Source organism: Dermacentor albipictus, chromosome 1, assembly GCF_038994185.2.
Source record: "Dermacentor albipictus isolate Rhodes 1998 colony chromosome 1, USDA_Dalb.pri_finalv2, whole genome shotgun sequence".
In the NCBI taxonomy this organism is placed as follows: Eukaryota; Metazoa; Arthropoda; class Arachnida; order Ixodida; family Ixodidae; genus Dermacentor; species Dermacentor albipictus.
The window spans coordinates 5,997,667-6,023,391 of NC_091821.1; the positions used below are offsets into that span (position 1 = coordinate 5,997,667).

General features: G+C 46.9%; 1 protein-coding gene and 1 non-coding gene across 10 annotated transcripts in view; both read right to left on the reverse strand.

Moving 5' to 3' along the window:
- Window positions 1-25,725, reverse strand: part of Miga (mitoguardin) — a 296,982-nt gene that overhangs the window by 122,049 nt on the left and 149,208 nt on the right. For all 9 annotated transcript variants that reach the window (XM_070538810.1, XM_070538808.1, XM_070538800.1 and 6 more), the window contains one exon: window positions 22,354-22,426. In XM_070538810.1, coding sequence (XP_070394911.1) covers window positions 22,354-22,426 — 73 coding nt within the window. The remainder of the gene's footprint in view (window positions 1-22,353; window positions 22,427-25,725) is intronic.
- LOC139055078 (U6 spliceosomal RNA) lies at window positions 19,844-19,943 on the reverse strand. Its single transcript, XR_011511640.1, has one exon. It is a non-coding gene; the product is annotated as a U6 spliceosomal RNA (small nuclear RNA).

The window sequence follows — 25,725 nt, forward strand, 5'->3', positions numbered from 1 at the left end:
CATTACGTGGGTTAAATTTTCCGTGAAAAGAAAAAAATGTTTCATCCCGCGTTTGCTGCGGGATGACAACAGGTCAACAAATAGGCAGCTGCCGCTGTATGTAGTGCGAGACACTAAAATAAAAATGGCGGCTGGCAGAGCAAGCCGAACGCGATTTTTTTCTTCCTTGTGAGTACATTACGTGCATTGAAACAGTTTCTTCTGTATCAGTAATGAATAATATCGTTTATATCGGCAAGCTTGCGGCAATAACGTAGCCATGTCCACTTTGAGGGGACAGAAACAGATGGGCGCGCTTAGCTGTGAGTGACATAGAAACACATGGCGGGCATGCTGCGGAAACTACGGCATTGTCTTCACTACTATCCTAATACAGCATGTTTCCGCTAAGGGTGGGCGAATATCTTAGCTGCGTTACAAATTTTGGCATATGAATAGGGTACACTTCTAACGTATCAGTGTAAACGTGGCTACTATCGTTGCCGCTTGCGATTAGTTGCATGCCCACGAGTGCAGAAAAGAATTGAAAGACGCCTTTGTTGTTGTTGCGGACCACAACCATTATAAAGCCTACACACAATAAAGGCAAGTTTGGTTGTAGCTTTTTTTTGTCACGAAAGTGCGGAAAAATGATGAAGGGAATGAAATGGGGCATCTGCTTAAGAATGTTTGGTGCGTGCAGAGTGCAATCATTATGCGAGTAAATATGGTATTATTTTTTTGCTTTCACACATTCTTCAGACATTTCGCATATTCAAGAAGCCTTTAAGTGCAGCCTTCTGCATCGGACTTAACAAAGCGGTGCATCGATTTACATAGACATCTACAGCCCCAGATTGTTGTTAGCTTCAAATATTGTGGAACTCGCGTATCACTGATATGAAATAATGTCAAAACGTAAAAAAAAAAACATATCTGTGCATATCAGTCACACTGTTTCACCCTGGGATGAGTCAATATGAGCAGTCCAGCTCCTTAAACGACAACTGTGAACCAGCTACACATATATTAAGAGCTGTTATACTGATTCTCGCTTTTCTTTAACTTCATGATACTTCAAGTTTGGTGTTCCCTAAAGCATTATTAGCAAAAACTGTGCTCACATAAGCGCTAATTTACTGAACCTGTAGCTCTGTCACGAAAATGCAGATGGCATTGCTGACACTGTTGGCAACTGAGCGAGTGGTTGTTTATGTTGCTGTACCAAGTGCACCATCTTTCGTTTCCTGTTTGACATAGCGGTAAACGGAGCATCTCTACAATTAGGTGTGTCAGCAGAAAGATACAGATCCACCCATCTACATAGCAAATGTGACTGGCAGCCTTTTGGAACAATGATTTACCGATGACGGCACAGCACGCTGTGTCACCACTTGCCGCTCATTGTGTGCACACCATGCAAAGTGCAGAGCAATTCATTTCAAATCGCTAATGCCAAAATTGAACTATAAAAGCAGTTTCCTTTGTCATAACTGGCCAAAATGTGTTGGGAGACGTTGATGGAAATGAGATAACCATGATTTATAGTGACATGAACCAGCAGACTGCTCGAGATTTAAATAAGAATTATAATTTTAAATTGGCGAAGAAAGTCTAAAAAACCAGCAAGTGTTGCGGGCCAGGCGGTGAAATATTAGTACTCCAGATATATTATATGAGATTACTGAACGTAGGTCGGCAGTTATTATGAACAGCGTATCTATTGTTTAAAATTGCAGTTTGTATAATATTAGACGCTTGCGCGTTATACCGGTGTCACACATGCACTTCTTATTCCAATCTGGGCCGATCCGGATTAGATTTCTTGATCACGATCAACAATGGTCACTGCTACACAATCCAACTACCTGGACAGAGTTATTGTCTGCTGATGGTCAGCAATTTTCAGAACTGCATAATGCCTTGGCTACAAATTCAGATTTGCAAAATATCTAAAATTTGTACAGTATTTAATTTTACAGCTTACGACTGCCAATAAAAAAAAAGGTTTTTAAAAGTTTTTTATTGAGCTGCCTCCACTTCTTGCTTTTAGTGTTTTCAGAATACTGCGCTAGAGGGTGGAGACGTCAGCCTCCGATTGCAATCAAGAGGCCTGATCGCAATGCACAGATCGCAAATGTCCGGATCTGGATCCTGCAAGACCGTGATCGCATATTACCATGTAGCAACAGTAGACACGGATTAAGCTTAATCGGGATGGGCTCCGATCGCAGTCAGAAGTGTACGTGTGATGCAGGTGTTATTCTATGCGCATCACGAAGTAAAGAAAGTCCATGCTAACGAGCAGCACAGGCGTCCCACAATGCATGACGCGCATGTGCTGTTGTAAATGTGCGAGTTTACGAGTAAGTACCCAGGGTTGTGTGGTCTCCCTGTGAGATACAAAATACCATTGACTGGTTGTACTATAAATGGGTGCCAGCACTACAATATTAGCACACGTCGCTACGGCAACACGCTGAAGAGCGTATTGTGTAAGAACTTCACTTCGGTAAAAAACACTGTTGAATGGCTAATGACCAAATCAATGGGACAGGAAACCACGAAAATGTGTTGCTATTACTGCAGAAATAATTTAACGCTTCGGAAAACATGAATCGCCGGAACATCAGCTTGATAAGCAAAATAAGACTTTCTCACAGCTACAGCAATGCTTGTTGTCTGCCTCCCATCAATGCCGGCGTATAATCGCTATCTCGCTCACCTATCAGTGTTTTCAGAAGGCTTCCAGTGAACAACTACATCCTCACTGCCGATAGGAGAATTCTGGTAAGAAATGTCCCACGGCGTTTTTGGCGTTACCACTTTATGATTAGACTCTCTGACCGATGAGCACTAAACAAAAAAAGAAAGGTAAAATGAAAATTGGTTGTCAGTCCCTGTAAGCTCACATCCGCCAGCAGCGGGCCTAATGCACGAATTTGCAGTGCCAGGCCTAACCTCCGCTGAACAGGAACATCATTGGCTCAAACTTGATGTGTGCAGCTTGAGAGGGCTGAAGCTTTTGCATTTCTGCTTCAAAGACATGCTCTCACTCATTTTGAGGGCAATTAATTATACATACCAGCAAAGGTGCTTCAGCTATCGTGTTGTCAGTTCGGCAGCCGATCACGCAGGATTTGGTCGAACGATGGTTGGCACGCTGATTTTGTCAGTGCCGTTGATACGAATGCTTGTCTACAACAATGCGCGCTGTCAGTTGTATCACTGCAGGCCTGGTATGATAAAGTGGTCTCAGCAACACATTGTCCCACTGTGCTTAACAGTCGGCCAATCGTTGGAGTCGATGTACTGCTGGTCTCGTATCGGTTCAATATCACCATGCCTTAAACAAGTACGTGAAGCCAAGCGTGCACTGCCACCACCAGCAAGAGAGGGCTGACGCTGCAAGAAGACTGTCAGCAACGTGATGTTTTCGAACTGTTGCCTCCATAGAGATTCAATTAACTAGAGGAAACTCTGGCCCTGCGATCATTCAGCCACCATGGGAATCATTTGTCTGATCTTTGTTCTTGGGGCTACAGACCTTCTTGTGGCATCGTTTATTATGTTTTATCCCTGTTATTTGGCCTACATTTCAATGTAACCACACATTTTTTTTTTATTGCAGAAGGTAACCAGGCTTTGCAAACACACATATTGCTGTTAATTGCAGTTGTTTCTCTTGTCCATGCATCCGTCGTTCATTATCAGGCTTCTTTCTGTTCAAGAAGTCCTAGGTTCGAATCCTGCCGTTGGACAATTTCAGTAATGTCATTGGTGGAGCAGCCATTTCCGGCGCAAGTCCTGGCGCAAGCAAAAAGCAGACTTGGCACAACAGCAAGCACTTCTGGCGTCGAATCTCGATAATTCGAACTTGAAATGACCCGAAAATTTGTTCGAATTGGAAGAAGTTAGAATTAAAAGGAGGACATGTTTTTGACGTACTCGTGCACCATAGCACAATGCATGAACGGTGCGAGTCGTGAACTATTGCGGCGCACAAGCACACAGCGAGTAAGGACCACGCAACTGCCCGCGTCAGCCAACACTTGCTCCCTTCCCCCAATAATGGCAGAAAACCAAACTTCAGAGAGTGGGCTAAGCTGGCTCCGGGCCAGTGCGGAGACAATCAAAGGGGAGGGAGTTACGAGGAAGTCGAGAGGCAGGGCGAGGGGCGTGTAGTTGTGAGGAGGGGCAGGAGGGAAGCGGATTTGCTTTCCCGCCAGCTTGATGGATGGCGCTAATTACTTCTACCACCTAAGCCCCCTTTACTGCCACCGAAGACTTCCGCGGTGGAGTTGCCAAGGCCGGACTGGGCCTGCCCCGCAGCTTCCCTCTGCGTGCTCGCATCCTTTTTCCTTCGTCTGCTGACAGATTGGTGCTGCGTTTACGTTCTTCGTCCTGCGTTCTTAACGCGTCATATCTAATGAAGACGACGAAGCCGTTGCCACTGATCCCAATCATGTTGCTGTGTTCCCTTCTGTTCCGGCGTCGCTATGTACACAAAAAGATGAGGAGAATGATGACACAAGCACGCACAATGCTGCGAGCCACCAACGTGCCTGGCCTCTGCCCCCACCGCAGACCGCCATCAAGATACGGCCGCGCGATCACACGCAGCCGCCACATGCGCAGTTGCAGCCGGAGTATAATGCCGCCCCCTCCTCTCTCTCTCTCCCCCCTCCCCAGCACCTCATGCATGATGGTAGAGGGCACGCTTCCTCCCCACTCTGTCTCTTTTGCACGGGCGAGATTTAGCTGCCGATTGTCAGCTCCCCTTGCATGCTTTCACTCGCACATAGAGCACAAGGCGCATGGCGATGACGTTATCACCCTTCGACTTTATACAGAACCTCACACATGGTGTTGAGGAGTTTCTTCTAAGCTTTTCCTCTAGGGCAGGTGTAGTATAGTGTCGCCCCCTGCCAGATCTCTGTGTTATCATACATTTATGTTTCGTAGTAGTTTAGCTAAATGGTGCACCCCCCTTCTGTCATGTGACGAGCTGGGACCAATCAGGAGGTGTCATCTGGTGTGTGAAGTCCTTTTTAGTAATAAACGGCCGCGAGCCGACTCAGTCCTTGTTCCGGTTTTCATCAGGAGCAGTTAGCTCCGCGTCTCCCTCTTTGCGTCGGCGCTCGCCGCGCGTTCGCTGGGCGCGGGCCCCCGCTTGCCTGTCGCTGCCGACACAACAGCAGGGTCAGAGCAATGCTGGTCGGGGGAGCCGCTGCATGATTTGGCATGCTGCTGAGAGCATTGTCAGACTGCGGTATGTTCGAATTACCTATCGCAAATGTTTGCGCGTTCGAATTAGCGGGCGTTCTTGCTTATTATAATACACATAACGTTGATACTACAGCATCAGTTCGAATAAACCGGAAGTTCAAACTAAGCGTGTTTGAATTATCGAGATTCGACTGTACAGTCTTTATGTTATGGCAACGGGTTTGCACGAGGTTTACCTTGCAAGTGCGGCCACAAATGGACGCGATGCTCCTTCACACTACAACGCACAAAGGGCGCTGTGGCTGGGTTTGTCGACTTTCCGATACGGTGCAGAGAAGGCACTGCAGACAGTGCGGAGAAGGCACCGCAGACAGATTGCCAATAAATGCGGGTTTATGAACCGAGGATGCAACACAGTGCGACAGTCATGGCTTGTGGGCCAAGGCTCACCGCAAGACCGATTAAGCATGTGCACCTGCACTGAACATGGCATAGTGCAACATACTCATGTCATGCGAAGCACATTACGGAGTTTTCGAACAAAGAAATAGCATCAGCACGACTGCAAATGTGCGAGACACAAGGAGGATTTTGCAGTTCCATCGGTGACCCTATTTCACCAACAAAGCGCAGCGACTCAAACTCGACACAATAGTTTTGCATCGACAAACGTGTGGCATGCATCGAAGTGCCGGCTCTCACTGTGTAACACATTCGATATCAGTCCTCGTAAATGTGCGACTATCGAAAGCAATAAACGGTGTCGAAGGTTCTTGCTTTCTCTCATTTGATTCAATAAAGTATGGCACAACATAAAGTTGTGCAAACAAATTTTATTTTTGCACCTTTGCAATTTTTGCTTTAAAAGCATTCTTACATCTCTGCCTCATCGATATGCGGCCGCCGCAGTCGCAAGCAAACCCACGATCTTGAGCTCAGCAGTGCAATGCCATGGCCTTTGTAAAGGCTACCCAACGGGTTCACGAATTTCGGGGCGCACTGATAGCTAAGTCGCAAGTGTGAAATGACATTGCAAAAACGGTCGCAATACTACCTGGTTATAGCAAATAAGTTCAAGAATACATATTGTGATGCAGCAGTTATCACGACGTTTATTCCGCGTCAAAGATGCGGCGAACCGACCATGCCCACTGCACGGATCACACTCGAGAGCCAGCCCCACAAGCAATGATGAAGAACCCCATATGAACCCACATGATGATGATCATGTACAGGTGACAAAGAATAGCTTATTAATTCCCACACTAATGTCCCCTCGCGCAAGAGCGGCTATCCTGGCCGCAATTCAAAGATGCGGCAAACGCCTCATGAAAGGCTTCATACGGGAAACGTGGACAACCTCAGCGGTGCGGCAGCGGCGGTTATTTGGAGCAACTGGTACCACGCGATAGTTAACCGGAGAAGTCTCCTCCAAGACTTTGTAGGGGCCGATGAACCGAAGCTGAAACTTGTCACACATGCCAGGAGTATGAACTGGTGCCCAGAAGAGCATTTCCTCGCCAGGGCGGAAGCACACGAGGCGATGAGAGGCGTCGTAATGCTGCTTGTGGTCCTGTTACTGCGCTTCGGTGTTGATGCGGGCGAGCTGGCGACAACACAGAATGCAGGACACATATTCTTCACAGGAAGATGGACATTGATGGACAGTTGGCGTGAAGAAAGAGACGTCAAGACCGGAAGAGGGCGAACGACCATAGACAAGGTAGAATGGCGAGTAACCGGTCGTGCATTGAACGGCGGTATTATACGCAAAAGTCACGAACGGCAAAATTGCGTCCCAGTTTCTGGGATCCGGTTCGACGTACATGGCTAGCATGTCTGACAGTGTGCGATGAAATCGCTCTGTGAGGTCGTTGGTTTGCGGATGGTAACTGGAGGTAGTCTTGTGGGTGGTTCCGGAGGCTCTGAGTACTTCATCTACAAGTTGCGAGAGGAATGCTTTTCCACGGTCGCTCAGGAGGACGCGAGGAGCACCGTGACGCAGTATTAAGGATTGAAGTATGAATGTAGCAACTTCAGAGGCTGAGGCAGAACTCACACATGTTGTTTCGGCCTAGCGTGTCAAGTGATCAACGGCTGTCACATTCCATCGTTTACCAGTGAGAGTCACAGGAAGAGGACCATACAGGTCAATGCCAACGACTTCAAATGAGTGCGACGGACAAGGAACCGGTTGAAGTTGTCCACTTGGAGCTGATGTAGGGAGCTTTCGACGCTGACATAGAGCGCAGGAAGCGACATACCTCGCTACACAGGCGGACATTCCAGGCCAGTAGAAGCACCCTTTGATGCGGTCATAGGTTTTCTGGAAACCAAGGCGACCAGCAGTCATGTCGTCGTGAAAAGCCTGCAGGACGTGAGCACGTAGAGAGCGTGGCAGGACAGGAACCCAGCATTGACCGTCAGGGTGATAGACATGACGGTACAGGATGCGGTTGTCAATCTTAAATTGCGTCAGCTGTCGACGAAGGCGGGCGTTAGGCGGGCGCGAAGCTCCTTGAAGGTGGTCCATGATGCGTCGGCAGTAAGAGTCAGCAAGTTGATGAGATTGGAAGAATTTGTTGTCTTGTGGAGGCATCTCGTCGATAGTGGCCAACAAGAAAGCATGTGAGGAGGGATTGTGCGAAAGCTTGTCACGGATGGTAGTTGGAGGTCCATTGCATGGTGTCGTGGGTAAGCGGACAGCGAGAAAGCGCGTCTGCATCTCGGTGTTTTTTTCCGCACTTGTAGGTAATAGTAAAGTCGTATTCTTGCAGACGAATAATCCACCGACCAAGGTGTCCAGACAAGTTCTTCAGCATTGAAAGCCAGTATAATGCATGATGGTCTGTAACAATCGTAAAATGGTGGCCGTGAAGATAAGGTCGAAACTTCAGCACAGACCAAATGATAGCTAGGCATTCCTGCTCCGTGATGGTGTAATTCTTTTCGGTGTTCGTCAGAATGCGATTTGCATATGCAATGACCCTCTCACCTAAAGTGTCGTCTTGCTGTAGGAGAATACCACCAATGCCGTGACCACTAGCATCCGTATGCAGGAGGGTAGGAGCAGCTTCATCAAAATGGCGTAGTACTGGTTCAGATGTGACAGCGCGCTTCAGATGGGCGAACGCTAATTCACATTCGGGAGACCACACAAAGGGAACATTAGAACCCAGTAATTTGTGCAGAGACGACGCTATTGAGGCGAAGCCTCATATGAATCGGCGAAAATAGGAAGCAAGGCCTAAGAAACTATGCAAATCTTTGGTGTTTTCGGTACGAGGGAAGTGCCGAACTGCCGAACCCTTGTCAGGATCAGGACCAATGCCATCTTTGCTTACAATGTGACCTAGTACCTTGATCGTCTTGCTTGCAAAATGGCATTTCTTGGTGTTCAGCTGAAGTCTAGAGTTGGCAAGACACGGTGAGAACTTCATCCAGACGTTGCAGGTGCTGAGAGAAGGTTGACGAGAAAACAAAAATATTGTCCAGATAGCACAAGCAAGTCTTCCACTTCAGGTCACAAAGAACGGTGTAAATCATGCGCTCGAACATTGCGGGTGCATTGCAGAGGCCAAATGGCATGACATTAAACTCGTAGAGCCCACCTGGTTTTGAAAACGCTGTTTTCTCTTTATCTTGCTCATGCATAGGTATCTGCCAGTAGCTGGAACGGAGATCGATGCTGGAGAAGTACTTGGCACCCTGTAGGGAATCCAAGGCATCATCTATTCGCGGCATAGGGTATACATCTTTGCGTGTGATCTTGTTGAGTGCTTGGTAGTCGACACAAAATCAAACAGAGCCGTCGTTTTTTCTAACCAAAACGAGGGAAGACTAAGGGCTAGCAGAGGGGCGATTATGTTCCGTTGGAGCATGTCGGTGACGTTCTCATCAATGACTTTTCTCTGAGCTAGTGATACGCAATATGGTCTATGGCGCACAATGGATATACCATCGGTCTCTATCCGATGCGTCGCAATCGAAGTCTTTCCCAACGAAGCTGAATGCGCGTCAAACGAAGCTTCATATTTTTGGAGCAAAGCAAGCAATTGTTGTGACTGCGAAGGTGTCAGGTCAGAATTGATGGCAGCTGCAAGAGCTGAAGGAGATGCGGCCCGTCTGGTACAAGGAACTTCAGAGGAAGCTGGTTTAACGGAAACAACAGATATAGACTCCGATTCAGCGGAGCAAGCCAATGTAGTGCCTTTATGGATGAGAATCTTTTCGGATGTCGGGTTTGTAGCGTAGAGAAGTGCAGAGCCATGATCAAACCGAACCAGCCCTGATGCAAAGGCTATCCCTCTTGCGAGACAGCGTGCAGATGGTAATACGAGCACGTCGCCGCAGTCAAAGATGTCAGATGTGATGGTAACGATGCTTTGATGGCGAGGAGGTAGCACGGTATCTTCTGCAGCAAGCAAGTGAAGTGGTGCGTCATCTGCATGAAGTGAATAGGTCGTGTCGGTCATGTGAAGAACGCGTTGCCCAAAGCAGATGGAGGCGGAGGCCGTAGAAAGAAAATCCCATCCCAATACTAGCTGCTGGGCACACGAACTTAGCACTGCAAATTGTACGTAATGAAGAAGTCCATCGATGGAAATACGAGCAGTGCACATGGCGATAGGTCGAATGGTGGCCCCTTGAGCAGCGAGTAGCGTAGGTCCATCATAGGGGGTCGTAACTTTCCGAAGTCGCGAACAAAATTCACGGTGAATAACTGAAACACTAGCACCAGTGTCTATCAAAGCTTCTACTTGTACACCTTCTACTACAACCAATATCATATTGCACGGATGCGATGGAGGAATTTCTGCCCTGTCGTTCGATGCAGCTTTTTCTCCAAAAGCTGCATAATTCAGTTTTCCGGATGATGCTCGGTGAATTGAGAAGCAGGTCTCAGTGGGGACGTAGAGCGGCAAAGGGGTCATGGTGAGCGGTGTCTCGCAGCACGGTACGCCTGAGCCGTCTTGGATGCTACAGTAGGTGATGGAGAGCGGCTGCACGATGGACCATAAGGACGGCGTTGGTCATGGAAGCTCCCTAGACATTGGAAAGTAGCTCCAGGTGAAAAGTCATCCTGTTCGTAAACGTCATATCCACGACACTCGTCTTGCTGGTGCTTGCGACAAAAGCGTGCTATGTGGCCACGATAGCTGCAGTGGTAGCACATGGGACGAGGAGGACACCACTGCGGATAGCTGGTTTGGGTAGGTGCGCTGGTAGTCATGGAATCCATGCGGGCTGGTGCTGGTTTTGGAGCCATTGGTGAAGCGATGACTGGAGTAACTGCGGCTACTTGTGCATACGTTGGTGGGGCCCTAGGGGTAACAGGGTCCATGTACGTTGCACCAGCCATGGACGCCAATTCCTCCTTGATAACATCTCGCAGATTGGTAACCGAGGCATGAGAAGGCATAGGCCCTGCGGCTAAGCAAAGATACTGTAGCTCTTCTTGAATTATTGCACTTACTGTTGCTCGTAACATAGGGTCGTCAGCGGTAGTGTTTGCAGTGGTGTCTGGCTGCAACTGTACTGATTCGAGTTCGTCAAGGCGCTGGCAAGTAGCGACGATATCAGCGACGGTAGCGGGGTTCTGGATGGCTAAAGCATTGAAAGCAGTAGCTCCGATGCCTTTGAGAATGTGGCGAATCCTGTCTGATGCGGTCATGGCCGTGTTCACGCGTCGACAAAGAGCAAGCACGTCCTCGATGTACGACATATAAGATTCGCTGAGTTGTTGCTTGCGATGTCGAGTGTCTTTTTTGCGAGGCCAGAACGAACAGCCGGTGTGCCAAATATTTGGCGGAGCTGCTGTTTGAAAGCGCCCCAGTTCATGAAATCAACCTCATGGTTGAAAAACCAAGTCTTCGCTACTCCTGAAAGATAAAAGGCGACGTGACGTAGCTTAGACGCATCGTATCAACGGTTAGCCGAACTCAGTCATAGTCGTCAAGCCAATCCTCGACGTCTTCACCGCGAAGTCCAGCAAAGAGATGGGGATCACGCTGGTGCCCACTGACAACCCAATACGGAGAGGCTGGGGTAGCCGAGGCCGAGATGGTGGAAGTAGAAGTGCCTGTTGGCTCGTCCTGCGACATGCTGGCAGACAGCTGGCACAATCGGCGACCCGATCGAAGCTACAGAAGGTTGAGCGGGGAGTCAGAGGACGGAGGACCGAAGAGCACACTCCACCACTTGTGACGCAGCAGTTGTGACGCCGCACTTGTGACGCAGCAACTGCTTAGGCCACTTAGGCCAGCGTTAGGCCAACACTTAGGCCAGCGACAAATACTTGCACAGTTCTCTTTTTCTGTTTTCTTTCTCAACGAACCCCATGTGTTCATGCTGAGCGCTTATACATTATGCCAAAATTAACCTGGCCCAAATCCAGGCGAGCAGTAAAACTGGTGGTACTATTGTAAATCATAATCTATTCACTAACTCAGACATGCCGAAGGCGACATGTACTCGCTAATACTGGTCTAAACTATCCACCACGTACAATTCAGATCACAACGGCTCTTTTACAAAACCCCACTACACCCACAAACATAGACAAAGCTAACCTTTAATCCTAGAATGTGACCTCCTCTTTCGGCAAACTCCACGGTACCACGCAAATTCGATAAACACCGAAATAAAGTGCCAGCAAGACGGTACAGCGGCACTACATTGTATGTGTTGTATGCCCGTCGGAGAAAAATGCTGGAATGACGAACCAGATGACTTTAATGGGCCTCTGCTTTCTTCTACGATGATGATGATAGCATAATGTTGGTTTTTATTCTAGTTTTGCTAGCTGCGAAGCATCGGCAGAAGGAGGGTTTCGCTCGTTTGCTTTCTTAGCCGCAGACTCGGCGCAATTTTCTGCTAAAATGCCATTTTCACACAAGATGGTGCAAATGGCCTCTCTCAGCACAGTTTGGCGCTATTGGCGCAGCAGTTCCACCACTGTAATGTTGACATAATTATTTATAAAGCAGTACTTTCTTAAATACGTATTATCCCCTTTTGCAAAGCTATGAGGCCGTTTAAAGCTAGAAGGACAAGGTTCAGGCAAATCCATATATTGCCCATCATTCCTATGCTGGCTGAACCACCCTGCTAGTAGCTCTTGTACACTAGTGCCACAGTTCACTCTAGTAATATTATAAAACTCTAGGGGCGCCCCAGTATAATGCAGGAGTTTTTCAATAAATTTGCTAGCCATCAATGACAGGCAACTACACCCTTTATGACAGGCAACTAACCCTTTAAGATGAACTTGAAGGGACCATGAAAATTTGTTCGGTCTTATAAGAAGTTCGTCTTATCAGAAGAATAATTGGCAACATGACCAGGTGCATCCAAATATCTTACTTCAACAAGGTAAATGAAGTAGACTTACAACGGGGGAAAAAGTGACATAAAAAGCATTTATTTAGCTGAACTCAATAGAAAACTGTCTTCAAGTGGTACTCTTGCTTAGTTTCATCCAGTCTGTAATGAATGTTTGCCGCTTCTGAGAAAATCGGTGAGCAGCCACAAACAACGTCATCTCACTAATGACCTTAAAAATTCTTCTGTGCCTTCGTGCTGCTGGAAAAAGTTCACTAGGAAGTTCAAGCAGGCATCTGCACCTCACAGGTCAGTGGTGCAGGCTCCGAGCTAGCGATAGTACGAAGGAGCGCACTGAGAGTGCAGCAAAGCAATGCCACCTAGAGGAATGTCTAGGTGACGTTGAGAGAAGTGAGGAAACAGCAACGAGGCAAAGCATCGCAGAGAAGGAAGGTAGGCGGAGGTGTGCTGGGTTGACCTCCTCTAGCAGTTGCTACAGGTTTTGTTTGCCATACAGACATACAGGGTTCGTCTTGTGATAGCATTGTCCTTGTGCGCCCTATGCTGTGTGTGCAAGTGAAAGCATGCGACGGTGAGCCGACGATGGCGGCTCAATCTCATGTGCGCAAGGAAGGAAAAGGGGGGGGGGGGGGGTTGGAATCCCAGCGCTGACGCCCGTTGTTGCAAATGGGTCGCAAGCCCCAAGGGTAGCGTTGGCCTGGCAGCCTGGGGCACAACTGGAAGCATCCGAAGGTCCGAGCAAAGCATGAGTCGACTGCTAACAGAACAACTTGTTTATTCTAGCATCGCAAAAGAGCGGCCGGTCAGGTCGACCGAAGTGGAGAGACGGGAGAGCACGTTACTCAACAGAAGAAATCGGAGCCTCTCTCCTGGCGTCCGGGGGCAGCTGCTTTTATACTCTCGAAGTTGAGTGCAAGAAGGAACGTCACGGGACGAGGCCACATGACAGTGGGGCACGGACACGCTGAGAGACATGTTTAGACGAGTGTAGTGACGCATCTGCCGAGCCGGCGCCGGTCAGACCTCGTCGCTTCACACTTGGGGAGCTCCTCTCCCCGGCTGCTGCGCTTTGACAAGCGTGGGCACACACACACACACACGCACACACGAAGACACGTGGCACTGAAACATGCCTGGACGCGCTTGGCGGGGAGGCGTTGCGGCAGCTCCAAACGGGCCAAAATGTCCACCGCTTTGAACGAAGCCCTGGCGTCCGTTGCACCCGCGCCGGCTATACCACGCGCCGTAGACGAAACGTAACAGGGGGGAGCAGGCACGTACCCAGGATTTTTTTTCGGGGGGGGCCCTACACCTCCATCATCATCATCATCATCATGTTTTCTGTCCACTGCAGGACGAAGGCCTCTCTCTGCGATCTCCAATTACCCCTGTCCTGCGCCAACCCATTTCAACAAGCACCCGCGAATTTCCTAATTTCATCGCTCCACCTAGTGTTTTGTCGTCCTCGATTGCGTTTTCCTTCTCTTGGTACCCATTCTGTAACCCTAATGGTCCAACAGTTATCTAACCGGCGTATTACATGACCTGCCCAGCTACATTGTTTTCCTCTTGATGTCAATTAGAATATCGTCTATACCCGTTCGCTTTCTGATCCAAACCGCTCTCTTTCTCTCTCTTAACGTTATGCCTAGCAATCTTCGTTCGATCGCTCTTTGCGCGGTCCTTAACTTGCTGTCAAGTCTCTGCCCCATAAGTCAGCACTGGCAAAATGCACAGATTGCACACCTTACTTTTCAGTAATAATGGTAAGCTTCCAGTCGGGAGCTGGCAATGTTTGCTGTATGCGATTCAACCTATTTTTATTCTTCTGTGAATTTCCTTCTCATGATCAGGGATCCCTGTGATTAATTGACCTACGTAAACGTACACATTGCAGTAGTACTCTGCAGATTTCGCGATAACCTGATTGATGACATGGATGTGATCCATTGTAAAGTATCTCTTCCTGAAGCCAGCCTGTTCCCTTGGTTGACAAAATCCAGTGTTGCCCTTCACAGTCTTTAGTGGCCGACTGGCGATCCTGATCTCTTGTTCCTTTGCCCAGAGAGAGAGAGAGAGTGAACTTTAATAAGCACCAGCAGTTTTGTCGGCTGGGCCTAGGCCTCCCACGATGGGACGTCGAGGTCTTGCCTCTTCGCCGCTTCGTAGGCCTGCTGGGTCGCCCAGAGTTGGTCGTCGAGGTGGGAGCTGCGCAGGGCGGCGTGCCATCTCGACGAGAGGGTCACGGGATTAAGGTCTTGGTATTGGTGTTTGCACTCCCATAGCATGTGGGGGAGTGTTGCCGATAATTCTACCCCACTCTTACGCTCTCTCTGTTAAGGTCTCCAATCATTTGTTGTAACTCGTCTGCATTGTTGTTGAATAGAACAATGTCATCAGCAAACCAAAGGTTGCTGTGATATTTGCCGTCGACTTTTACTCCTAAGCCTTCCCAGTTTAATGGCTTGAATTCTTTTAAGCACGCAGTGAATAGCTTTGGAGAAATTGTGTCTCCCTGTCTGACCGCTTTCTCTATAGGTATCACCCTGCTTTTCTTGTGTAGAATGAAGGTAACTGTAGAACCTCTGTAGATATCCTCACGCGAAGGACGAGTCAGTAAGACGAGAAGCTATTTACAGATTATATTTACAACAACGGTTGCAGCGCTGACCGGTGATATTCACAGCGCGAGCCCAGCTCGTTCTTCCTCCTCTTTTCTGGAGTGATGGCACCCACGCGCCTCGTTCAAACAAATAACACACGCATGTAGCAATATTTGCAAAGCCAACGGTGAGACTCTCAATCCCTGGAATAACGAAGAAGTCGAAAATGCCACTTGCTGGTCTCAAGCATTTCGCGCTATCATACATTACTTACATGTATGGACATTATGAACATGTTTTTACAGATGGTTCCGTGACACAGACCTCTTCCGCGGCTGCCTACACGGTGCCAGGAATGGGGATTGCACAACGGTTCAAGACAGGACACAGGACGTCGTCTACAGCAGCTGAGTTGACCAGAATTCGAGAAGCAGTTCGCTGCATACTGCAACAGAGTCTCGAGAAGTGGACAGTGTTCTGAGATTCAAAACCAGCACTGCAACTCATCAGCAATTATATGAATGACAGAACCGCATATAGTCCTCTCGTTTATGACATCATGTCTCTGCTTGCCGAGGCGTCTCATTCCGGGCACACCATCGTGCTGCAGTGGATTCCTGGCCATTGTGGAATAGCTGGAAATGAACAGGCTGACGCGGAAGCAAAAAAGGCGCACACTGACGGAACCATTGTAAAAATTCATTTTTCCCGGTATGACATTAACACCTTGCTCCATAACACCATTAAAACTTCTACGGCACGACATTGGGACAACCCCGAACATCGACAAGAGCGCTTATATAGACTTGACGCTGGATTACGATTCCGGCTTCCACTTCGATTGCGGAGAAGCCAGGAAACACTGATTCATCGATTACGGCTGGGTGTGGCATACACCCACCGATACCTTCACAAGATTGGACAAGCACGGGACCCTGAATGTAGCGTCTGTTACACTTTCGAGACAATAGCTCACGTACTTTGCGTGTGCCCTCAATATGCGACCGAACGAAGAAAACTCAAATCTACTGTTGACAGCTTGGACTCCCGCCCCTTTTCAGAAGAAAAGCTTTTGGGCGCGTGGAGGAGTGTTGACTGTGCCCAACGTGCCATAAAAGCACTTTTGAACTTTTTAAACGAGACTGGTTTAGACGATCGCCTCTAGAAGCTGTGAGACGTGTAGTCAGTGCGAAATGTGTTTGCGTAAAAACTTTTTGTGGCAAGATCACTTTTTGTAAGGACAAGATTACTCTTAGTGTATTGCGTCTCCAGTGCGCATCCGCATATTGGACAACGTGTATATAGTATCTCATTGTACCATATCATAATCATCCACCACCTGCCTTTCCCTGTATTTCCCACTTCCCCATTCCCCAGTGAGGAGTAGCAGGCTAGAGACACACTCTCCAGGCCGACCTCTCCTCCTTTCTCTTCATTAAAATCGACTCCTCCTCCTCCTTTCCAAGCTTTTTACGTAAGCGTTCTGTACTCCTTGATTACGTAGTGCCTCTATGACTGCTGGTATCTCTACTGAATCAAATGCATTTGTGTAATCTATATAAGCCACATAGAGAGGCTTATTGTACTCTGCAGATTTCACGATAACCTGATTGATGACATGGATGTGATCCATTGTAATGTATCTCTTCCTGAAGCCAGCTTGTTCCCTTGGTTGACAAAATCCAGTGTTGCCCTTATTCTATTGGAGATTATTTTGGTAAATATTTTATATAATACTGGGAGCAAGCTAATAGTCCTATAATTTTTCAATTATTTAACGTCTCCTTTTTTGTGGATTAGTATAATGTCTGCATTCTTCCAGTTTTCTGGGACCCTTGCAGTCGATAGACACTTCGTATAAAGAGCCGCCAGTTTTCCAAGCATTATATCTCCTCCATCTTTGATTGAGTCGACTGTTATTCCACCTTCTCCTCCCGATCTTCATCGTTTTATGTCTTGCAGGGCCCTTCTGACCTCATCGCTAGTTATAGGAGAGTTTCTGTATCCCGTTCATTACTGTTTCTAAGTGAGGTATCGTGACTCCTCTGGGTGCGGTATACAGGTCAGCTTAGAATTTTCCCGCTGCTTCTACTGTGTTTTCGAGATTGCTGATGATATTATCCTTCTTATCTTTTAGTGCATACATCATGGTTTGTCCTATGCCAGGTTTTTTTTTTTTTTTACTGATTTCATATTAAAGTTCTTTGTCTGTCTGTCTGTCTGTCTGTTACTGATTTCAGGCTGCGTCCATTTTTTACGGCTTCTTCAGTCTTTCTCATGTTATAGTTTGGAATATCAGTTATTTTCGCCTTGTTGATTAGTTTTGACAGTTCCGCGAATTGCGTAACGCTGTGCGGCCGCCAGTCCCATACAACCATGTAGAGCGCAGGACTCTGCGATTCTAGACGTACTGTGTTCACTGCGAAAGGTTAGAAAAACACCCACATAAGCACAGCAGAGAAGTGGATAGGTGAGGCGGTTCGACCGATAACTTTAGAAGCGTCATTCAAAACGAGTAATTGTTCTCCACTTCCGGCGGCGTTTTCTCGACTTCCTTTTTAAATAAAAAGATGTTGATCCATAAATATTGTCATACACAACGCTTAACTTTTTTATTATTCGCTTTTGCTTGCAGTTTGGTTGCTGCCTTGGCTCTCTCCCTTAGTAGATCGCTTAATTTCTCAACTCCTTGCCATTTTTGTTTCCAGTTGCCAATTTTGCACGAAAAGTGCTATACAATTAAGGAAAAACAGACGAGGTAACGGGCGACAGTCATCTTGCTTATTGGTTAAGGGTTATTGCAGGGTTTCATGATGGACTCTCTTTCACATTATTTTATTTCCCACCTTATCTAACCCATGTCCCGTGTAGATGGTTCCGGGCATCTGCCAGCGTCGCGGCGAGCCGTACCCAAGGAAATAATGAAGCAAAGGGAAAAGTTAAACGCAATTGGCGTTTTCTCCGGCCGCAACTCGTTCCATGAGAGTACAGACCAGCTGAGTAACAGCTGCATCCCCCTCCTGGTCCCAGGATCTGCCTAAACAAAGAAGGTTGAACTAACAAAAGCAACAGCTATGGGCGTGACGATTGAATAGATGGTGAAAACTGAACGCATCTCGAGTTAATCGCGCGCGTGCGGAATCTATGAGAAAACTGTCCTTCACGTTACAAGAGAGGCCGATAACTACCACCATCTAAAAGGAGGGAACAAGGCAGCATAATCCTGACCGATGAACAGCTGCCAAGTCTCAACATTGATCTGGTGGTGCATCAGGAATGTGTGAGGAGTGGTGGCGTGGGTGGGGAGGGGGGCGGGGGGGGGTATACCACATAATTTCGGGGGGGGGGGGGGCCCGGTCCCCCCCGGGCCCCCCCCTGGGTACGTGCCTGGGGGGGAGGGGAAGCGCACAGTCTTTTGTTGTGCACATGGCATTATGGAAGGGGAGGGAGGCGGGCACTGTATTTCGGCCGCGCGGCGTCACGTGGGCTTTATCTTGAAAGCAATCTGCTTTGGAGGCACAGTCTAGGTGGGCTGATGGCTTGTAGCTTTGCGTGCACTGTGTTCTCGTCACTCAGTTTGCACTGAAACAACAGAGAGCAAGCACAAAGGTAACTTCGCTTCCTGCTGCTGCTGCGATTCCTTCAGGCAGCGTTTTGACAGAGAGCATCCACGGTCATAGAGTGTGATGTGTTCATGTTTGCCTGTGCATGCTGACACCATGCTTGTTGATTTAGTTATTAAGCGAACGTTTGCAAGGGGGCGTTTTAATCCAGCGGCCGCTGCATATGGAGCGGCCACAAGAGCCCTGTCTTGAATACGATTTGTGGTGCAGACAGTGTAGGCGCCTAGGCGCATTGAGGGCCGATAGCTTTGTGTGCGCTATAGCACCCATACACTTGCGCGTCACCCACGTTCACGAAGTGGAATGTCACTAAATTTTGTTGTTTCCTCCTCTTGTTTTCACCTATGTCCACGGGCGATGTGCACCACAGTCCTCCAGTAAGGTGTCTCGATGTGCATGCCCCAGGCACGGTGCAACAAGGCGCCCTAGCCTCCAGGATTGGTAGCGGTGGCGGTCACTCCGAATGTTCGTCTTAACCGAAGAGTACTGAATCAAAAAATAACAATCGCAGTAGTTTGGGCCTGTTGGTATACCATGGTAAAGGATTTTGAGTGCAATGACGTGCCAGCCAACCATCACATACATTTTTTACATTAAAGCAGCGACCCATCTGACCTATATACAGCCTACTACACAAAAGTGGTACCTTGTTAACCACGTTGTAGATACAGCTAACACACTGCACTTTGTCTTTTATTACACATACTCTTTTCATCAGCACAGCACCTTAAACGACACAATTTAGTTTGCACAGTGCAGAGAAGACTAGCTTTGGAACGTTCACTCATCTTTTTGGGATTATGGGACACTTTGTGAAGGTAGGAAATCACTGCAACTTTTTCCTTTGTCTGAGTCAGGTTGTGCAGAACTTGCACAGGCGCGCATTCTTCTGAGTACTGACTCAGCTATAGCAGTTTGGAGATGAATTGGGTAGCTAGCATCAGACAACCTTTTCGACTGCATTTCTAGACCGATAGCCATCTCGTGAGAGCAAGACTTTTCAAGTGTGTTGAGGAAACCCCCTTTTACAATCCCTGTCTTTTCGATCTTAGAGTGGGCAGATTGAAATGAGAAGATGGATTTGTTAGCAATTGGGTAATAGCGCAGGGGCCATGCTAATCTTCTCTGTATCGTTCCAATTTTAGTATATGTACTTTGGAAGTAACAGGGGAGAGTTATTAGGAGAGTTATTAGTAGAATTTGCGGAACAGAATAATATGAGGATAATGAATACCTTCTTCCGCAAGCGGGATAGCCGAAAGTGGACGTGGGGGAGCCCGAACGGTGAGACTAGAAATGAAATAGACTTCATACTCTGCGCTAACCCTGGCATCATACAAGATGTGGACGTGCTCGGCAAAGTCCGCTGCAGTGACCACAGAATGGTAAGAACTCGAATTAGCCTAGACCTGAGGAGGGAACGGAAGAAACTAGTACATAAGAAGCCAATTAATGAGTTAGCGGTAAGAGGGAAAATAGAAGAATTCCAGATCAAGCTACAGAACAGGTATTCAGCTTTAACTCAGGAAGAGGGCCTTAGTGTTGAAACAATGAACGACAATCTTGTGGGCATCATTAAGGAGTGTGCAATGGAAGTCGGTGGTAACTCCATTAGGCAGGATACCAGCAAACTATCGCAGGAGACGAAAGATCTGATCAAGAAACGCCAATGTATGAAAGCCTCTAACCCTACAGCTAGAATAGAACTGGCAGAACTTTCGAAGTTAATCAACAAGCGTAAGAAAGCTGACATAAGGAAGTATAATATGGATAGAATTGAACATGCTCTCAGGAACGGAGGAAGCCTAAAAACAGTGAAGAAGAAACTAGGAATCGGCAAGAATCAGATGTATGCGTTAAGAGACAAAGCCGGCAATATCATTACCAATATGGATGCGATAGTTCAAGTGGCTGAGGAGTTCTATAGAGATTTATACAGTACCAGTGGCACCCACGACGATAATGGAAGAGGGAATAGTCTAGAGGATTTTGAAATCTCACAAGTAACGCCGGAAGAAGTAAAAGAAGCCTTGGGAGCTATGCAAAGGGGGAAGGCAGCTGGGGAAGATCAGGTAACAGCAGATTTGTTGAAGGATGGTGGACAGATTGTTCTAGAGAAACTGGCCACCCTGTATACGCAATGCCTCATGACCTCGAGCGTACCGGAATCTTGGAAGAACGCTAACATAATCCTAATTCATAAGAAAGGAGACGCCAAAGACTTGAAAAATTATAGACCGATCAGCTTACTGTCCGTTGCCTACAAACTATTTACTAAGGTAATCGCAAATAGAATCAGGAATACCCTAGACTTCTGTCAAGCAAAGGACCAGGCAGGATTCCGTAAAGGCTACTCAACAATAGATCATATTCACACTATCAATCAGGTGATAGAGAAATGTGCGGAATATAACCAACCCTTATATATAGCTTTCATTGATTACGAGAAAGCGTTTGATTCTGTCGAAACCTCAGCAGTCATGGAGGCATTACGGAATCAGGGTGTAGATGAACCATATGTAAAAATACTGGAAGATATCTATAGCGGCTCCACAGCCACCGTAGTCCTCCACAAAGAAAGCAACAAAATCCCTATAAAGAAAGGCGTCAGGCAGGGAGATACGATATCTCCAATGCTATTCACAGCATGTTTACAGGAGGTATTCAGAGGCCTGGAGTGGGAAGAATTGGGGATAAAAGTTAATGGAGAGTACCTCAGTAACTTGCGATTCGCTGATGATATTGCCTTGCTTAGTAACTCAGGAGACCAATTGCAATGCATGCTCACTGACCTGGAGAGGCAAAGCAGAAGAGTGGGTCTAAAAATGAATCTGCAGAAAACTAAAGTAATGTTTAACAGTCTCGGAAGAGAACAGCAATTTACAATAGGCAACGAGGCACTGGAAGTCGTAAGGGAATACACCTACTTGGGGCAGGTAGTGACGGCGGATCCGGATCATGAGACGGAAATAATCAGGAGAATAAGAATGGGCTGGGGTGCGTTTGGCAGGCATTCTCAGATCATGAACAGCAGGTTGCCATTATCCCTCAAGAGAAAAGTATATAATAGCTGTGTCTTACCAGTACTCACCTATGGGGCAGAAACCTGGACGCTTACGAAAAGAGTTCTACTCAAATTGAGGACGACGCAATGAGCTATGGAAAGAAGAATGATAGGTGTAACGTTAAGGGATAAGAAAAGAGCAGATTGGGTCAGGGAACAAACGCGAGTTAATGACATCTTAGTTGAAATCAAGAAAAAGAAATGGGCATGGGCAGGGCATGTATTGAGGAGGGAAGATAACCGATGGTCATTAAGGGTTACGGACTGGATCCCAAGGGAAGGGAAGCGTAGCAGGGGGCGGCAGAAAGTTAGGTGGGCGGATGAGATTAAGAAGTTTGCAGGGACGGCGTGGCCACAATTAGTACATGACTGGGGTTGTTGGAGAAATATGGGAGAGGCCTTTGCCCTGCAGTGGGCGTAACCAGGCTGATGATGATGATGATGGGTAATAGCGCCAGTAAGTCATGTTAGGGTGAAAACACACAGCTATGTCTAAAATCAAAAGTCTCACCTTGAATGCAAGGCGTATGCAGTGGATCTTGGCCAGGTAGTCTTCCCGTGAGCTGCACCGAACCACTTCCACCCTGCACGTGCATTGGTGCTAATAGCATAAGCATACACTGTGGTATGTTAACAGAAAGTACACAGCAGCAGCACATATACACACCTAAAGGAAAACAGAGCACTATGGCACTTATTCACTCGCAAAGGTGGCCATCACCACACTTAGAAGGCCAGATGCACAGCTTACTTTCGATCCACAAGTGTACATAGATGTACAGTTGCGAGCAAGAGACCGTGGCATCGGAAAATTTTTAATTTCTCCGAACATAGCCGTCAAAGTGGAATTGTCTGAATGTATTACATTGATTGAACAGGTGCAGGTAGGTTGTAGCAATTGATTTCAGCATGCGTACCTAGGCTGTGACAAAAAAAAATTTTTTTTTGTAACATCTGTGGAATTAAATTGTGGGGTTTTAGTACTAGACCACGATATGATTATGAGCCACAGCGTAGTGGAGGGACTCCGGATTAATTTTGACCACCAGGGGATCTTTGATGTGCCCCCAATGCACGGAACAAGGTAGTTTTTGCATTTCACCCCCATCAAAATGCGGCCACTGTGGTTGGGATCGAACTCGTGGTGTTGAACTCTCGTGAACTTGAGAAAACTTGCTGTGCAAAGTGCAGAGAAGCGTTGCAGTGGAAGTACACTGGCCCAAACATGGTGGCATGTGGCTGCGTGCTTCAAAAGTGGTACAGTTCTCGCCTGATGGCAAGCTGCAGAGTGTGTAGATGCGCACCAGAAGGCAGCAAAGGCAGAAAGCTGATAATTTGGGTTTGACAAGGAACGCCTTAAGGCCAGAATAATTAGGAATTCAAATAATGAACTCACCAGAAAATAGATCACATTATTCCACAATTGCTCAAAAAAGAGCATGCCCATTTTAGGGACGACCACTTTTGGGGATACTTTCACTTTCGCATTATTATATCAGACCCATCGGCGTCTATGAGCAAAAAGCCTTCTTGGCACAGTTCCAAGTACAATGTCTTATCACAGTGCCTTCTGTACCTTCCCGACGGCGGACGGCTTAAATACGGTCCCACTGAGCCCAGGCGTCCAGTTCGGCAGCAGCGCATTGAAGTGTGCAGACGCTAAAGACAATTCTGCATCCTTTGCAGCCATCTCAAGAAGCGGCCGGGATAATCAGCGCTACAGGCAAGATCTGCGACCGTCAAGGCTCTACCATGTGACGAAGATAGCTGGGGGCGTCGCTGTACCTTCCCGGCGGCGGACGGCTTAAATACGGTCCAACTGAGCCCAGGCGTCCAGTTCGGCAGCAGCGCATTGAAGTGTGCACACGCTAAAGACAATTCTGCATCCTTTGCAGGTGAGGAATTAGTGTCGATTTGCTTTGAAATCGTCTTTGCTACTCTGTGCTGCTGCCGAACACGCCTGTTGTCGTTGTCTTTTTTTTGTATAAAAGTGATTATGTTGATACCTGTGGTATCGTACAATGACGCCGGGGAAAGGGAAAGAGGGGGAAAGTGATGTAGCAGCCTTGATTGCAGAATTTAAGCGGGAAATGCGTGCTGAACTCGGGGAACTGAGAAAGTCTGTTCAGCACTGCAGTGACACGTGTGACGATGTCAAAGACGTGACCCGGGATCTAAAGGCACTAAGAGATGAATTAAAAAGCTTGGTATCTGAGAATCAAAAACTAAAAACTGAAAACAAACAGTTAACTCTGAATTTACAAGAGTTGGAACAATATCAAAGAAGTAACAACCTTGAGATAAAGGGCGTTCCGGACGAGTGCGACTCTTTAGTAGCCGTTCGAAAAATCTGTGAAATAGTCAGAGAGGCAGTTGACGAGAGGGACATTGATATATGCCATAGAGTTCCAACTGCGAACTCAACAACCAAGAACATTGTTTTTCGTTTTGTGAGGCGTGCTAAGGGAGACTCGATATTAGCCAAGGCTAAGAAAATGAGAATTGACGCAAAAGACGTTGGCCTGGTTGGTGTTAACAGTGCGATTTTTGTCAATGAACATTTGACACGCCACAACAAGCAGTTGCTTGGAGCAACAGTGGCAAAGAAGAAAGAGCTCAAATGGAAGTTTGTGTGGACAGCAGGTGGCAACACCGTAGCAAGGAAAAACGAAGATAGTCCTGTCCTGCGAATCACTTCTTCCGATGACCTTGCCAAAATGAACTAAAGATTGTATCAGCTAATTATAAACTTGCTTTCTTTTTACTGTAGATGAGCACGTGTGATGTCTACACAGCAGAAGTATTTAACACCGCATTTAAGACCAAGCAAAGTAACTTCTCTCTGATTCATTTCAACACTAGAAGCATAAAAAACAAGCTTGACAGCCTACAAATTTTCTTGGAGTCTCTCGTTCTGAGATTTGAAGTCATTGTTCTTACGGAGACTTGGCTGACGATTACCGATGATACACCCGTCATTAATAATTACACCTGTATACGCTTGGACCGCGTAGGGAAAAGAGGAGGGGGCGTGGCGGTATATATCAGTCATAGCTATGCTTACACCATTATTGAGGAATACACAATTACAAATGCAAATGTTCAATGCTTAGTTATAAAAACATCTCAATTTCAGCTTGCTGCCATATATAGGCAACCAGCTGGTTCTAAACGCGAGTTCTTAGATTTTCTTGAGCAATTGATGCAGGTTTTTCAGACAAACAAGTTACCTTTTTTTGTTGTTGGTGATATAAATATAAATACAGTTAGTGATGACCAGTACGCGATGAATTACAAGAGCCTGATTATGTCATACGGATGTGAAAATTTGATTTCGGTTCCCACACGCATTGGCCCTAAAACAGCTACAGCCATAGACATCTGTGTTACGAATATCAGTGTATCAGAACTAATAGGTGGAGTGATAGTTTGCGATATAAGTGATCATCTACCCGTGTTCTGCGTTACTGATCAGTTCACACGCAGACATCTCGAAGTAAGCAAATATAGAGTGATAAACGACAAATCGCTCGAAATTTTTTTTCCGTTAGTGGAGGCCATAAATTGGACTAGCGTGTATGAATGCAGTGATCCTAATGATGCTTACAAGGAATTCTACAAGAAGTTAAAAGTAAGTTATGATGATGCGTTTCCTTTACAATGTGGCCGAAAGAATAAAAAAGCAATAAGAAAACCTTGGATTAACCCTGCACTATACAGAAGAATAAGAGAAAAAAATGCGATGTATCACACTTTTATTAGTACGCGCGATGTAAACCAATTTAAGGAGTTCAAGAAGCTTCGAAATAAACTAACTTCAGATCTAAAGAAAGCAAAAGAGAATTATTATGAAAGTTTGTTTCTTCGCCATCAAACTAATGTA